General features: G+C 41.1%; 3 protein-coding genes across 5 annotated transcripts in view; 2 read left to right on the forward strand and 1 right to left on the reverse strand.

Annotated features, from left to right (window-relative positions):
- Positions 1 to 690, forward strand: part of unc13d (unc-13 homolog D (C. elegans)) — a 19,398-nt gene extending 18,708 nt beyond the window's left edge. For both annotated transcript variants that reach the window (XM_088070052.1, XM_042508043.2), the window contains exon 34: positions 83 to 690. In XM_088070052.1, coding sequence (XP_087926178.1) covers positions 83 to 195 — 113 coding nt within the window. In that variant the 3' untranslated portion in view covers positions 196 to 690. The remainder of the gene's footprint in view (positions 1 to 82) is intronic.
- Positions 212 to 11,658, reverse strand: unk (unk zinc finger). 2 transcript variants are annotated; one of them, XM_042507819.2, is made up of 15 exons: positions 11,391 to 11,657; positions 10,651 to 10,860; positions 9,145 to 9,321; positions 8,897 to 9,027; positions 7,241 to 7,376; positions 7,031 to 7,148; positions 6,860 to 6,944; positions 6,459 to 6,766; positions 5,708 to 5,773; positions 5,326 to 5,509; positions 5,132 to 5,233; positions 4,845 to 5,030; positions 4,586 to 4,767; positions 4,203 to 4,463; positions 212 to 3,184 (listed from the first exon to the last, which is right to left on the reverse strand). In XM_042507819.2, the coding sequence occupies exons 1-15, from the start codon at positions 11,537 to 11,539 to the stop codon at positions 3,029 to 3,031; spliced, it is 2,451 nt and encodes an 816-aa protein (XP_042363753.1). In that variant the 5' UTR covers positions 11,540 to 11,657; the 3' UTR covers positions 212 to 3,028. The 2 variants fall into 2 exon arrangements, with proteins under 2 accessions (XP_042363753.1, XP_042363754.1); XM_042507820.2 differs by having other exon boundaries at positions 3,046 to 3,184; positions 4,582 to 4,767; positions 11,391 to 11,658.
- Positions 11,659 to 12,138: 480 nt separating this feature from the next.
- Positions 12,139 to 14,343, forward strand: LOC121958719 (histone H3.3A). The gene is made up of 4 exons (XM_042514532.2): positions 12,139 to 12,269; positions 13,066 to 13,197; positions 13,332 to 13,485; positions 13,634 to 14,343. The coding sequence occupies exons 2-4, from the start codon at positions 13,070 to 13,072 to the stop codon at positions 13,760 to 13,762; spliced, it is 411 nt and encodes a 136-aa protein (XP_042370466.1). The 5' UTR covers positions 12,139 to 12,269; positions 13,066 to 13,069; the 3' UTR covers positions 13,763 to 14,343.
- Positions 14,344 to 14,818: the final 475 nt, after the last annotated feature.

The raw sequence follows: 14,818 nt of genomic DNA on the forward strand, positions 1-14,818 counted from the left end.
TTTTAAAATGAGCAAGTTAAAATCTATGTGCCAGTCTGAATATCCTGCAAATCCTGAACATGTTTCCCTGTACATGTCCCAGAGGACAGCATTCTGAAGTTACTGGAGTCCAGGAGAGGAGAGCGAGAGGCTCAGGCCTACGTGAAGAAGCGGCGACAGAGAGAGAAACAGTCCCAGGAGGTGATTCAGCCGTAAACAAACACACAGACAATTTCTTCCTCCAAAAATATACAATTTGTTTTAATGATCTGTACCAAAAAACAAAGAAAAATGCACTCAGAAAGAAACACTGTTGTTGGATGAGCTGTGTGTGGACAGTATGCTGAGCATGGGTTTACCAAAGACCATCACAGTGATCATGAACACTTTCACACCTGCATTTTAAACCTCACACGCCTTTCACAACTGTCTGCTTCCTGATGCGTTGTCTAATCAGTGCAAGAGATAAGTATGACATCACTTAACTATGTGTGTATATATATATAATATATATATTAGACTACATTTGACACACTGTGAAATGTCAAAGATTACTACAAATGTAAAAATTTTGGCAGAGAAACCTGTCGCACGCTGATTTTTAAACATAGAAAATGGGCCGGTTTTAACAAAAAAAAAGTTTATGTTTGAGTTAACATGAAAAGCGTTTAAATAAAAAATTAAAAATATGTAATTTCAAAGACTACACAAGTTGACTGAGTACATTTTGCGTTGATTGTGTTAACATGCTTTCCTCTTCCAGTTTATGTAGAAGAATATTAGAAAACCTGAGTGTTTTAACAGAGGCCATCTGTTGTCAATTTAAACAAATAGAACTACATTTTTTAAATATTATCTGTTATTATTCAACAGTAATTGACCATGAAAAAATCTAAATTAAACAAGAAATTCAATATAACCTAGACAAGCGCTACCAGCAGACTGGTGTATCGGCCCCCTTTTGGCTGTAGACAGGATCATTGGATGATGCTAAATATGCCCTTTAAGTGTTTTCAGTCAGACCTGTTGATTCTAGCACAGCTCGTAACCCTGCTAACTGCTAACTGCTGTGTCATCCATCCGTCTTGAAGGTTTTGAGATATTTGCTGTCACACAACAGTACATTTACCTCTTTCCAGAAATTCCAACACAGTTAGTCATGGTAACCTGAATTAGATGTAGGCACACAGCAGAGTGAACCGGAGTGACACCACCTGGCCGCCAAGCATTACTTAAGTATATCTCAGCTAAGGTAGTTTTACATTCACATATGTGCTGTCACAAAGCTTAGGAAACTCATCCATGAGGACCGGTTTACTAACGCAGCGTGTACAGCTAGTAGACTTACTCTAGTAGAAAATAGTTGTCAGTTAAAGCACTCATGAGAAATGCTCCTAACGTTTGTGGTTCTTGATGATTCTTGTGGTTAAAGGAATGGTTTAGATTAGATACAGAAGTGCAGCTGTATGGGATATTTATCCATAGTTAGAGTATTAAATACAGTAGAAGTCAGTCATCACACCACACATCACATCACCACTTTGGAGAAGCCGAATGAAGTCCGACACAGAAACTAAATGTACAGCTGTGGATGGATCACCTCAAAACGCATTTTAGCCTCCTAAAATAGCCCAGAAATAAGTATCAGTTGAAGTGTGCACTATATTGAGAGTATTTTCAGTTTTACCTTTACGTTGGACAACTTGTTGGATATGAGAAAGCCATTAACAGATTCAGTTTCGCATCTATGCTCTCATTAAAATTGAAGTCATGAGGGTCCACATCTAACAACCGCAAAACTACATCAAAACGTCCGTTTACAAACTCCACACAACTCTTACAGTATAATCCAAGTCTCATTTATGTGATCAATGGAAAATTGCCAAAATGAAATTGAAAAAGAAATTTGTCTATGTTCTCTTCAAAGCCAGACTCCAGGGTCATTTTAGCCTGCTGAACACAGGAGACGCTGGTCTACCGCTGCTTCTGTCAGTCAGTTTGATTGTTATTGTGTGACTTTGGTGAATCTGAACTAACCTTTTAAAATGCCAAAGTCACACAATAATAACAAAAAAATCACTGTTTGACGCAGCGGTGGATCAGCAGCTCCTGTGTTCAGTGACGTTAAATAAGTGTTTTTCTCATTGGCGTTTGGCTCTGAAGAGAGAAATTTAACGGCTTCTTTTTCCCCAGCAGAAATTACCATTTGACATTGAAGTAAAGCTACGAAAATACTCTCAATGTAGGCAACACTTAAACAAGCATTGATATTTATTTTATTTTTTTACTTTTTTGATGGCTAAAATACATTTTGTTTCTGACCTCTCGCTTAGCTTCCATGTCGGACTTCAGCCTGATTCTTCAAAGTAAAAGCATGCTTACTAACATCTACTGTATTGTCCATACCCCACTTAAAACTGAACTGTCCCTTTAATGAGGACTGTGGATTATCACAAGTAACCGTCCTGATTTCTGGAAAGAGAACAAACGGTTCAACTTTAATCTGAAATGTTCCAGAGCTTTAAGTGCGACTGACTTTTGTTGTATTAAGGTGACAGCAAACATCTTACATCTTAGGCTAACTAGATGGATAGATAACACTTTTTAGGGTGAGCTTATGCTTCAAAAACATACCAAAATGCAATTTAGAACTATGTATGTAAATGTTTCATAGTTAGAGAAGAAACAACAGCAGGTCTTAAAAAGTTATTTTCACAAATCGAGAACAGGGGTAGAGAACAGTGTTGCTGGTCAAGAGCATTAACTAGTAAAGAGTACTGGTGTTCCATGGGTAACCACTAGAAAAAATTGTTAATCCTAAATACCACATTAAGAGCTTTCCTTTAGTGACCTGTGCAGGTCATTCATCACTAAACGTCATCTTAAAAATACAAAAACCAGATCAGCGTTTGTGTTGTTAGCACGTTATAAAATGACCTCGACGTGATTTTTGAATGGTGGTCGACATCCAAGGCTGGTATCTGTGGAATCAGGACTGACTGGTCTGGAATCTGTGGCGGTCTGTGGTGGTCCTAGTGGGTCTGCGGGGTCAGGAGAGCTGCTGCTCCAGGGTCTGTTCAGGGCAGAGCGGGCACTCTGTGGAGGTGGAGCAGCTCTCGCACTGTAGTCCATGGCCACAGGACAGAGAGACCGAGCCCTGCTCGCCACACGTCACACAGCACTGTCTCTGTTTCCTGTACACCACCTTCAGAAAACAAAGAGGAAAATATGAAAGACCCTTATAGTGAAAATGTCTGATGATGTTGAATATTCTAAACTATGTTGGGGGCAATGAAAAACAGACTAAAAAAAGGGGGACAATAAAGGGAATTTGGGTGCTAGTTTGCAAAAAGACCGCTTTTGTCAGCAAGTCTGTGCTTTCTTTTCTCTCAAATGTGTCCGTTTTTTCAGGAAAATCCAGCCTAAAATGCAGCGCTGGGGAGTAGTGAACTTAACTAAATGTCAACCACATTCATATTTGCACAGAGATGCTGGTAGTTAAATTGCTTCTCTGCCATTTTTGTGTAGTTAACTACATAAACTACAATTATTTTTTGTCCATAAAAGTAAATGAATGATTTTTTACTTTTACTTCTACATTGTAGCTGAACCCCCTTAACCACCGTCAGTCGTTTAGTATTGATTTTTGCTATTTACTGTATTAACACATTTTAGGAGCAGTTGCAAACCATTTAAGAAACTGCCTGGCTTTCATTTTTACAAAGTAGTTTGAACTATTTTTTCAAGCTCCAAACAAGATCTCCATAGTGTAGCTTTGTTGTACTATAATTTCTTCCTGTGTGAAGTAACTGGTAGCTTGAAAAGCTCCCCAACACTGCCAAAATGACAAAGTAAGCAACTCAAAGGCAACATCTCGTGGTCTGGGAACATGCATTTGGCATTTGTCATTATCTCTGACACTGTAAAAACAGTCGAGACATTATTGCTGGATTATTTTATATTAAGAAATGTGTTTGTTGGTGTGTGTAGAGTTCTGCAGGAATAAGTCCTAAAACACAGAAATGAGTTCACATTTCAGCATCTCAGGTTCCCTTGTCTAAAAGTCAGTGGGTGATTTGAAAGGGTTTTTTGGTTAGAAGCCTGAAATAAGGTTTGTGATTAGCACAAGCTTACAACAACTATATGAAAAATCACCATGTTGCAGCCATATATGTGAAAATATATCATGCATGTACATGTTAGTTGTAAGTGTGCAGTGTTACCTGTTCCACAGCGTGTAGGCAGCTACAGAGCTGAGCCTGCAAACTGAGGACTGACTCCAAAGGCAGCCGGTGTAATAGCTGGAGCTGATGCAGTGCTAGATGAGGGTTTTCTCCACTCCTTAAGCTCTCCAGCGCCTCCTGCAGGAGAGAAGCCTGCCTCTGTGCCTCCTCCTCTGCCTGCTTGGCTCTCTCTGCTTCCATGGCTAACCGTGCCGCGTGTGCACGTGACTCCTCTGCATCTGCTTTCAGAGCAGCCCACGACTGCAAAAGGGAGGAATGCAGAAATTAATTTTTCCCACCTTGTTGCAAAATGTATTAGCATGCAGCTCACTGCACCAAGTTTCACAGACATGCGTGCACACATGGCCCCGCTACCTACCTACCTGAGCTGTGTGTCTCCAGCTGTGACCCCACTGCTTCAGCGTCCTGTGAGCTTCCTCCAGCTCCTGTTTGAGCCTGGAGGTCTCTGCACAGGGGCCAGAGGGCAGAAGGGTTGGGGGTGTACCAGGGGAGCCCTGGCCCGATGGAAAATGCTCCCAAATATTAGTGCTCATACCATTCAAACCTACAAATAAAAGAATAAATATTAGCAAAATAATCCATAATTACAGCAATTTATGTCATAAATCAAATTCTTCAAACCTAAAGAGCTGTGAGATGGTCCCAAGAAGGTGCTTTCTGATTGGCCAGGTTGTGACAAGTGAGTGGGAAAGAATGGCGAAGCGTGCGGCCTGATGGGCGGAGACGGTGAAGGAGAGCTAAAAGGAGCAGAGCTGCTAAAGGATCCTGGGATGTTGACTGGGGCTGAACTCTGAAACTGGCTACCTCCTACAAAAGCGAGACAAAAAAAGAGTTGTTAATGTACATAATGCTAATGGTGTACTCATATTTAAATTGTAAGTGTGTTCATTCTTGTGTCTTTGAAATACCCAGCATCACTCCCACAGTGGGCAGAGCCGAGCTGCTCTCCAAGCTCCTCTCCAACGCCGACACGCCAAAATCATTCAGGTCGAGGTCATCCAGGGCTGACTCTGTAAACACATTCAACAGCACGATTATTTCAGATTTGTTTTGCCGTAACTGTTTGGGATGTGGATTCAGAATTGTGTACAGCATCACTCACCAACAACTGACTCCACAGTCTCACTGGTGGGGTAGAAGGGCAGGGCGTTAGCGTTCATGCCTGAGGAGATGCTGGACCCCGGGGGTCCCAGAGGAGCGGGGCTGGGCGGCGTGGCGGCCAGACTGGAGGGGATGCTGGAGGACAGACTCAAAGGGCTTCCCACGGGCAGAAACACTAACAAGTCCTGAAGGAGAGTGAATATGGAACGCGACATTTGGAAAAACACTTGTTAGTTTACTCGTGTTTTTAGTGCAAGATTATTAGTAAAAAGATAATTGTGCTTCCTGAGGAGAATATATAGACCGGCTAAAAGTATGCAAAATGACACTGAAAAAATGAATGAATTAAAGATGACAGAAACAGTTTGAGGTTGTGACTGTACCTGTTTGCTTTGTGCTGTTGCCAATTCTCTGTTGCGCTGCTCCAGAGCAAAACTCCTTTGCTTTGCCTGAAACCACAAACAAGATGAAAATGTCAACATGAAAGCATGCAAGGTGAGCCATTTTTTAGTAACAATGATCCAATTCAAGCAGCGATTTTCCTTTTCATTTAATATCACTTTATAATGCTCATGATCTGCTTTTTCTTTAGACCCTTTACCACTGGGTAAAAAAAAAAAAACCCTAACATCTGTTTTTTGTCTTCAGTGGGAAAGGTTACAACCAGCATTCATTCCCGAGACAAATGTCAAGTTATGGGGATTTATGGGACACCGCTTCAATCGGCAGTGATGGAAACACCCAGGTGGCCTGTTTTCGCCCCTCTTCTTGTAGGAATTTCAGTAAGTTTTGCAACTCTTTGTAAATCCTGTCCTCTATCCAAGCAGAACATCACTCCAATAAGTCTGCATCAAATTTCCCCTTAGATGCAGAAAAAAATCAACACAATTCCACTTTGATCAATAATCATTAGTAATATAATGACAACGTGGGTAAAGGGAAGTATTAAAGCAACTGTCTGATACGTTGAGAAAAGTACATCAACCTTTAAAATCAGGAGAAAAAAAACATGATTTATTCCATATAACAATATCCAATATGTTAAATGATCTTAGTCTCATATCTCAATATAATATATCTTTATACTGCTCAGCTCTAATGCTTATTCTGGTGGATAAAGTGTATTTGTCTCACCTGATCCTCCCTCTCAAACCCAGGTGCTCTGCCGTACCCTCCCTCTCCCGCCCAAGGAGACAGAGGCTCTGCTTTTCCGCTCATGTCCTCACACAGAGACAAAACACTTCCCAGCAGACCCTGCTCCGCTACACACGACCCTGCGGACGGGGAGAAGGGGTCTGAAACAGAACCAGAGCTCGGTCCGGGGCCCATGTTGTGCCTGCTGGGACTTGAAGAAGCTTCTTGAGCAGGTAGAGGGTCTGGAGGTCTGGGGGGTGGAGGGGAGCTGGGTGTGGGGAACGGTGGCTCCTCTGGAACAAAGGGCCCTGAAGCAGGTTTGAAAAAATATATGTTAAATTGTAAAATAAATCACTTGACTGTTGTTGAGAGGTGCTCAGAGATGTATTTCGGGGACTTACTTTCCACATGAGCAAAGGCACAGAAGGGCCCTCTGGGACAGCTGCCGCACTGCTGCATGTCATTACACTTGGTGGATTTATAGATCTGCGACAAAGTTACAAATCGACACACGTTATATTCATCTCTTTCCTGATCTAGATTCTGAAAGATGTTTCCTAAAACGGACAAACCTCGGGGTGGAACTGCTGTTCTGTTCTCGTGTGGCAATACTGGCATCCCTCTGCGCCCTCACATTTACTGGGATCGCCCCATTCCTCACTCTGTTTCACAGCTGGACACGGCAACGCTCTGTGGCGACGAGGAACAACAACTCAGTTAAACACATCGACAAGTGAGCAAAAACAAAACCATGATCTTGAAATCATGGTGCAACAGAGCACCTGTATTTGTGCTTGTGTGGGCTGCGCCTCCTGTCTTTGCTGTTATGGTAGTACGGACACGCGTAACCTTGACGGCACAGACGAGGTGGTTTCTTACAAAGTTCTGTCTTGTAGTGGGACAGCACGTAGTTGTTATCTAAGGGGTTAAAACACAGAGACACAAAAGGAGACAATGAGGCGAGGCAGATGGTGAGGGGCAGATCAAGATTTTTGACATTAAAATAACTGGAAATCCTCATAAGATTGGAAAAGGAGTGAGCTTGTTTTTCGCTGCATTCAAAGAATTAAAGCATATTTTTCAGCCTGGACCCTATTCTCCCATAAATGTGTGTCTACATGATTAATGGAAACAACAAATATTGAAAGCGAGAGGGCTGCGGCCCAAAGCGTCAAAAACAGGCTGCAATGTAACTACTCTGGGCATGTGCGCACTCTCACTTAAGGTCCACAAAAAAAGCTTGTTTTTGCCACTAACAGGCTCATATTGTTATATTGAAGGTCTGACAACATTCTGGAAAGGATTCCTACAAAAATCCAACTTTCTGTTTAAGAGTGAGATCATTTTTGTTTAGAGGAAACAGCCCAAATACCGCTATCTTCAAACCTACCAGATTGCATTTAAATAAAAAGTGATTTTATCGTCCTGAAACAAACCTCATTCAAAGTCCACAGAAACAAAATAAAGCTCTCAATAGCCTTCTTGGTTCATCTTTCAACTGTTTTGACAATCACCAAATCTAGTTTGGCACAAATAAACCCTTAATTCACCCAGTTAGATGTGAACATATGCTGGCTCTATAAATGCTAAAATTACTTTTTTATTTAAACTGAGTTTGGTGTGTTTTGGTGATTCTGGTCAAACAAAAAAGGCTCTTACTCTTTAACTAAGAGGTCTATCTCTGTAGAGATCCTTTGCATGTTGTCAAACATGTAATGTGAGCATGTCAATGGTCAAAAAAGCTTTTTTTTATTAGCATTTTTAAGTTAAATGAAACAATAACACAAAATAATTAACAAAGACTATATATGTGTGTATGTGTGTGTAAATAATGACAGAGACAAAAGAGAAAAAATAAAAATTTAAAAATGCATTTTTAGGGGATGTATATTGACATTGCATAATTGCCCTAAGTGTTTACATTGCAGCCTGTTTTACAGCTGCAGCACGCTCACTTTATACTGGCCCAGTTTTCAAAACGGTTGTTCTTGTTACATTTAGTCACAAAAACATGGGAAAATAGTGTGTAGTTTGAAAAACACCAAAGTTGCCCTTTCAGACTCTTTCATTTGAATGAGGCCCATCCTCCTTCACATGCCAGTAAAGAGGCCTCCGGAATAAAAACAGCTATCTCAACCTGGCTTCACTTCATACTCCTTGTAAATTCATTTGCGACACGTACGCCATATTTGACAATTTACCAAGTTAACAAAGTTGCCACCAGGATAACTCTGATTGTAAGATCCTGTCTCAGAGTATTACACATCACTGTGCAGTGTTTTATGGCATCTGATAAGCCTCCAAACACATGGAACTGTTAGTCAAACTTCCTGGATCATATTTCATGTTACATCAGTACTGTAACCGCTGCAGCATGTTGTAGTTATTTAACACACTGCTTGTAGTTTGAGCGTGAAAGTACCACAACACAGATTTACCTTGCCAGCGGGGCTCCTCACTCAGGATCTTCTCTATAAGGGCTGTACTTGCTGCCTGTCCTGACTGTCCATCTCCTCCGCCTCCCTCTGCGGGCCCTGAGCCTCCCTGAGACTCCATCACCTGCACTTCTCTGTAAATGAACAGCGTAAACACACTCTGTTAGCAACTGCAGCACAAATACACACACAAAAACTGATATGAAGGCAAAGCTTGATGGTTACATGGTAATATTCAGTTATTTTGGCACCTGATATCATAAACAGGACTGCGCAGGTCATGTGACCCATGTGCAAAGGCACAGTGGGAGCCGTTTTTGCTGCAGTGGCCTTTTGCATCTGTTTCGTGAATACATGATCCCGTCTTATAGTAGCGGAGGTGGTATCTGCGCTCTGTGTCGCCTGCTGTCCGATGTAGAAATGGGCATCTGGAGCATAGGAAAAAAAAGCATGCACACAAACATGACATAAATGTCTTTTGAAGCACACTGTGTACAGTATACACAAATCACTGGCAATAAAAGTTCTTTGCAAAGAGCTGGAACAGGAACCGTCTGAACTGTTCACTCAGCACTCGAAGTGGCTCATTAGCATGTATCAAAGCCGTCCCAGTTTGACCCTCCATCCTTTACATTTACATTTCATTAGTCTGTGATTGTCACCAAGACGGTGTCATGCAGACCATAACAGCTCAGCACCTTTCAGTCTAAAGGAGACTCGCACAGAGGGAGAATGGCTATGTTCAGATGCTAATGCTCACCATGAAGATTACGCATCAGGCACCATTTATTCAAAGTGTTCAACTTGACTTAAAATGTGGACAGGGTGTATCCTCAGTCATTACTTGACTGTCTCTCACTCAAAGGTCCTTTGTCATGCATTGTTGCACACATTCTAGTGATTCACTTGAGCATTCAGGATTTACATGTAAAAGGTAAAACATTTTAGAGGTGAGACAGACACACTACTTTGGGATACCACCAAGGTTTAACTATTTGTAGTTTAAGAGGCTTCAGAAAACCCCATAAGACTTGGGTCTACGCCAATGATACCAGAACTGGTCCCATATAAAAATAAAGTGATTCAAACTGGGAATTGTTTTTGTACTTTTAATATACATGAGGTGCCAAAGTGCATAAGACAGCACCAAAATAAAGCTTGTTCATAAAAAAGTGGAAGTTGAGAATCCGCTAAAAGCCACAAATGTCCTCAAATCATAGAAATGTCCTAAAATCCTATAGACTTCCTAAAATCCTAGAAATGCTATGAACTCCTAGAAGTGTCCTGTAATCCTAGACACATCCCAAAATCCAAGCAAGGTTCTCAAATTTCTAAAAAGGTCCGAAAATCTGAGAAATATATATGAAAATATAAGAAATGTCCTTAAATCCTACAAATGTCGTAAAATCCTAGAAACATGTATGGAGCTGCTACAACTGGCCCCTGGCAAAAGTGGCCCCCAAACAAAGGAGGTTAAGTATCCCTGGTTTACGTGGATTATTAACAAAAGGCCACTTTCATACTCACACTACGAAAAGTGAATCAGTGTGTGCTTAAGACATTTCACAATTATTCACCATTATCTTCCCAGAAAAAGTGTGGATCGGTTATTCAATTTCAGCGCATAAACATCAATAAGACTTCCTTTACAAAGGGTCCCTGATTGTTCATGTTAGATGTGGCTCTACTGGGGGTCTCGTGATGCTAACATGACATGAAGCAGTCTCGTACAACACTTAAACCTCAGTTTCACTCACTCGTCTCCATCAGGGCAGGTGCCTGTTCCCTCATCATATTTGGTACAGTAAACATCTGGGCTGTAGTTGAAGGTCCCGTCCCGTCTGCGGATGGGCCTGCGGCGCCGCTGGTTCAGGAAGTGCCAGTGGAAACAGGAAAAGGGCCTGTGTTGTGTACATTTATGCTGTACGAACAGGGGGCACTGCTCAGTTCTGAACTCCTTCAGATATCTGGAAGAGAGGAAAGCAACATGACTAACAAAAAAATTAGAAATCTAGATATTGTTACTTTTCTTTAACATTTACAATAGTGCATTCACATTTTCTTACAGTACAATACAGGTCAATATCCTTATTCATTGTGATTATTTTTCTAAGGCTCCTGTCTGTCTTAGACTATGTTACACTATATTATTTTCTGCAGTACTGAAAAACTTCTTTCCCAAAAAATTAACAAATAACGTAACTAAAGTAGCATTAAGATAATGCAGCAGTGAGACATATATTCACAAATACACAAAATAAACTGTGCAGTGCCACAAAGCCTGTAAGTAATGGCTAATAGTGGGTAACGTTAGGCCTCCTTATCGAAACCTGCTCCGTTTCAGAAGCACATTATTGCTTAACCAGCTTGGTTCAGTCATTTTATAGAATATCGCTTACTCCTTTTCTCAAATACAATTTAAATATAGTTTTGTACATGCAACTGCACGTGAGGTTGTGTACACTTATATAGCTAATCCGGCTAACTAGCTACGTACGTGTAATGTTGAGGTTTCTCGGGCTGAACGTTCAACACGGTTGCGGGAGATGTCGAGCCCCCTGCGGGCGAAGACGACGAGGACGAGGAGGGTCCCCCGGTAGTCGTCGCTGCCGAAGATGACGGAGGCTGCGAGTGCGTTTTAGACATTTTACCAGTTTGAAGCCTAACAACAAGAAGCTTGTTTTTAGCTTGCTGGCTAGCTGTTCTTGCTAGCTAGCGAAATCCGCATTCTACGACGTTGTGAGCTTGCGCAACACAGGAGGAAGTAGTAACATGGACAACATGGAACTATGGGATATGAAGTTCAAAGTTTGGTTCGTTACGTCGGTGTAGGTTAGTTTGTCTTAATTATACATATAAATATATAAGTAATATATATAATATAGTATAAATATATAGAAATATAAATAAATCTCTTCTTAGTAAAAAAGTTAAACAGGTTTCTTTTAAAATCTTGCATTGGTTATATCCTGCAAAAAATACGTTGGAGAGATTTAGGCTTGATAGGGAATATTCTTGAATTTTCTGTGAAATAGAAGAAATAATCTGCCTTTTTATAACTGTATGTGTAAAATACCTAGCTGGTCAACACATTTTCTTAGATTTAGTTTTTTTCTTTTTGTAGAATTGTGGTTTCTTCTGCTGCATCTGCTGTAACATTAGGCTTTGAAAGGTGAACTAGTGCACTACAATAAACAACTTAAAGGGATCTGGGGTGAACCAATCAGTGTGTACTATTTGGTATGCATGACGTCACGGTAAAGTATATATACTCGGCCTCAACCCCCTCCCGACACAAACCGTTTTCGTTCTGAGCGGCCCAAATCGCACATCCGTCAACTACGACGACTGTCTCGTAACAACCGACGTCCTAAAGGTAATTAGTTTCACCTTGCCATGTAACATTAGGTAACGTACGTGAAACGTTTGTGGTGAAAATAAGATGTGTCTGCGGGCTACGGTTCTTTGTACAGGTATTGTTTGGCAAACAGGCTAACATGGCGACAGGCTAACGTTAGCGTTAGCTAAAAATAGAACAATGGAGTCTCTTAGGGTTGGCGTTTCAAGATGAACGTCACTGGTTATGTCGTTAACGTGAAACCTGGTTTTAAAAAAACATTATAGATATTTAAAAACCACGAATACAAAGGCTAACGTGTCACTATAAACCAAGGCAATTAGCTAAGCTAATTATGTGTGAGCTAATGTTGCCTGACATTAGAGGCAATGTCGGATGGGGGTGAAATGAGAAACTGTGAAAATGGCGAAGTGGAAAGGCAAAGCCTCAGCGTCTGAGCGGATACAAACACTACGTGTTTTGACGCCATTAGCGCTGGTCACCATGGGTCTCTGAATTTGGGAAAATGCTGTTCATTTCAATAGCACCAGTTAGTGACGCTAAATCACCCGAAATAAACGCTGAAAACGGTTTTATATTTTTTTTTATGTTTAGCTTGGTATTACCGCCGATAGAGCGTAAAGACGTTGCCGGTGCTAACCAGACGCCTCCCAGCGGTTGCAACCTGGGGGGAGGGGAGCTATATTAGCTTGTTTGCTAGCTTTATTAGCTTGGGCGCTAGCAGCTAAGATAGGTTGTTCAAACCGTATCCGTACGATTTGGTGAAACCAATGTTTCGAAATTAGTATGAAAAGTTTTTCTATTTTCTTAATAGCAAAATGGCCCGTACCAAGCAGACTGCCCGTAAATCTACCGGAGGAAAGGCGCCAAGGAAGCAACTCGCTACCAAGGCAGCCAGGAAGAGCGCGCCGTCCACGGGAGGAGTGAAGAAGCCCCATCGTTACAGGTGAAGCACTTGTATTTCGTGCGTTGTAGCATGCAGTAGTTGTGTCTAAAGTTGCCATGATAAGTAGTAATGCAATGCAATGCAATGAGAGTTTATGAATTTGGTAAATAAATTAAAATATATTTGTTGTGTAGGCCTGGAACTGTGGCTCTGAGGGAGATCCGTCGTTATCAGAAGTCCACCGAGCTGCTCATCCGCAAGCTGCCCTTCCAGCGTCTGGTGAGAGAAATCGCACAGGATTTCAAGACCGACCTGCGTTTCCAGAGCGCTGCCATCGGTGCTCTTCAGGTAAAACAAACTCAATTATTCAAACTCAAACTAAACTCAAAACAAACTCTACCTATTCATTATTGAGTCGTAGTGTTGGTGGAGCATATTGTGGTAAAAAGAAACGGTAGTTGTCATGGTTGTAATTTCTATTTTTTTTGTCTAACAGGAAGCCAGTGAGGCTTACCTGGTGGGTCTGTTTGAGGACACCAACCTGTGCGCCATCCACGCCAAGCGTGTCACCATCATGCCCAAAGACATCCAGCTGGCTCGTAGGATAAGGGGAGAGAGGGCCTAAACAGCAACGGCCTCATTGTCAAGATCCTATTTATCGTACTTACCATTTTTTGTGGACATTTTATTTCTTGTTTTTTGTTTTTTTTTTTTACAAGTTTTCTTTGGATTTTTGTATTTTAACCGGGACAATTCATCAACCATTCCACAAGCCTGAGTACACTTAGGATATTTGGAAATGTTGTGCAGTAGGTTTATCTACTCATCATGGGTCTCATTACTACATGTTTCAGCCATTATATCAACGTAAGTCCTTTTGTTGGGTATCTACTCCCTCTGAGGATGAAGTTTGTCGGGGATGCATTCTTTACATCTTCTGTAGGTGTCCAGGGTCTCTTCACCCATCTACCACTTCTCACAAAAATGCCAGCATGTCATGTTCAACTGGTCTCTGCAGCATTGGGTATTGGCTACTACAAGTTGATATCTGCATTGTGTGTGACCAAGAGCATGGCAGACCCCACCTGTATTTTTCTGGACTGCTTTTTACATGTTTTTCAACATAAAAATCTTGGCAGCTACATTTAATACTATTTATGGAAATGTTGTCACGTCTTTCTATTAAAGGTCTTTATGAGTAGAAAACCTGGTGTTTATTTATGTATTTATTTTCTCTCTCTCTCTCTCTCTCTCTCTCTCTCTCTCTCTCTCTCTCTCTCTCCCACATTCAATCTGGTCAACATTTATTAATTATGCAGTTTCAAAAGGTGTGTTGTGTTCCAGCATTTCCTTAAAAGTCCTATAATGGCAGTGAATTCATTAATCTAAAAATAAGGCCTTGTTTGGTATTAAAATGTCTTTCAAGTGAAAATGCAAAGACAAGTATCCACGCCTGGCATTGCTTTGTAAAATCACCATAGGTAACGATTTTTTTTGTTGCTTTAATTCACTGAATTCCTCTTAAACTTATTTAATGGGAATCAAAGCAAAAGAATAATCCTACAAACAGCATGAGGCTGTGAAATTTGTAATAAACCACTAAAATGCTGGGGATTTTCCAATTCTAACCATGTTTGACTTTTTCACTGGACCAATATGCAATTTTGTTAGAGGTAATGTT

This window comes from Plectropomus leopardus, chromosome 19 (genome assembly GCF_026936395.1).
Source record: "Plectropomus leopardus strain MGB_pleo_1.0 chromosome 19, ASM2693639v1, whole genome shotgun sequence".
Classification (NCBI taxonomy): domain Eukaryota; kingdom Metazoa; phylum Chordata; class Actinopteri; order Perciformes; family Serranidae; genus Plectropomus; species Plectropomus leopardus.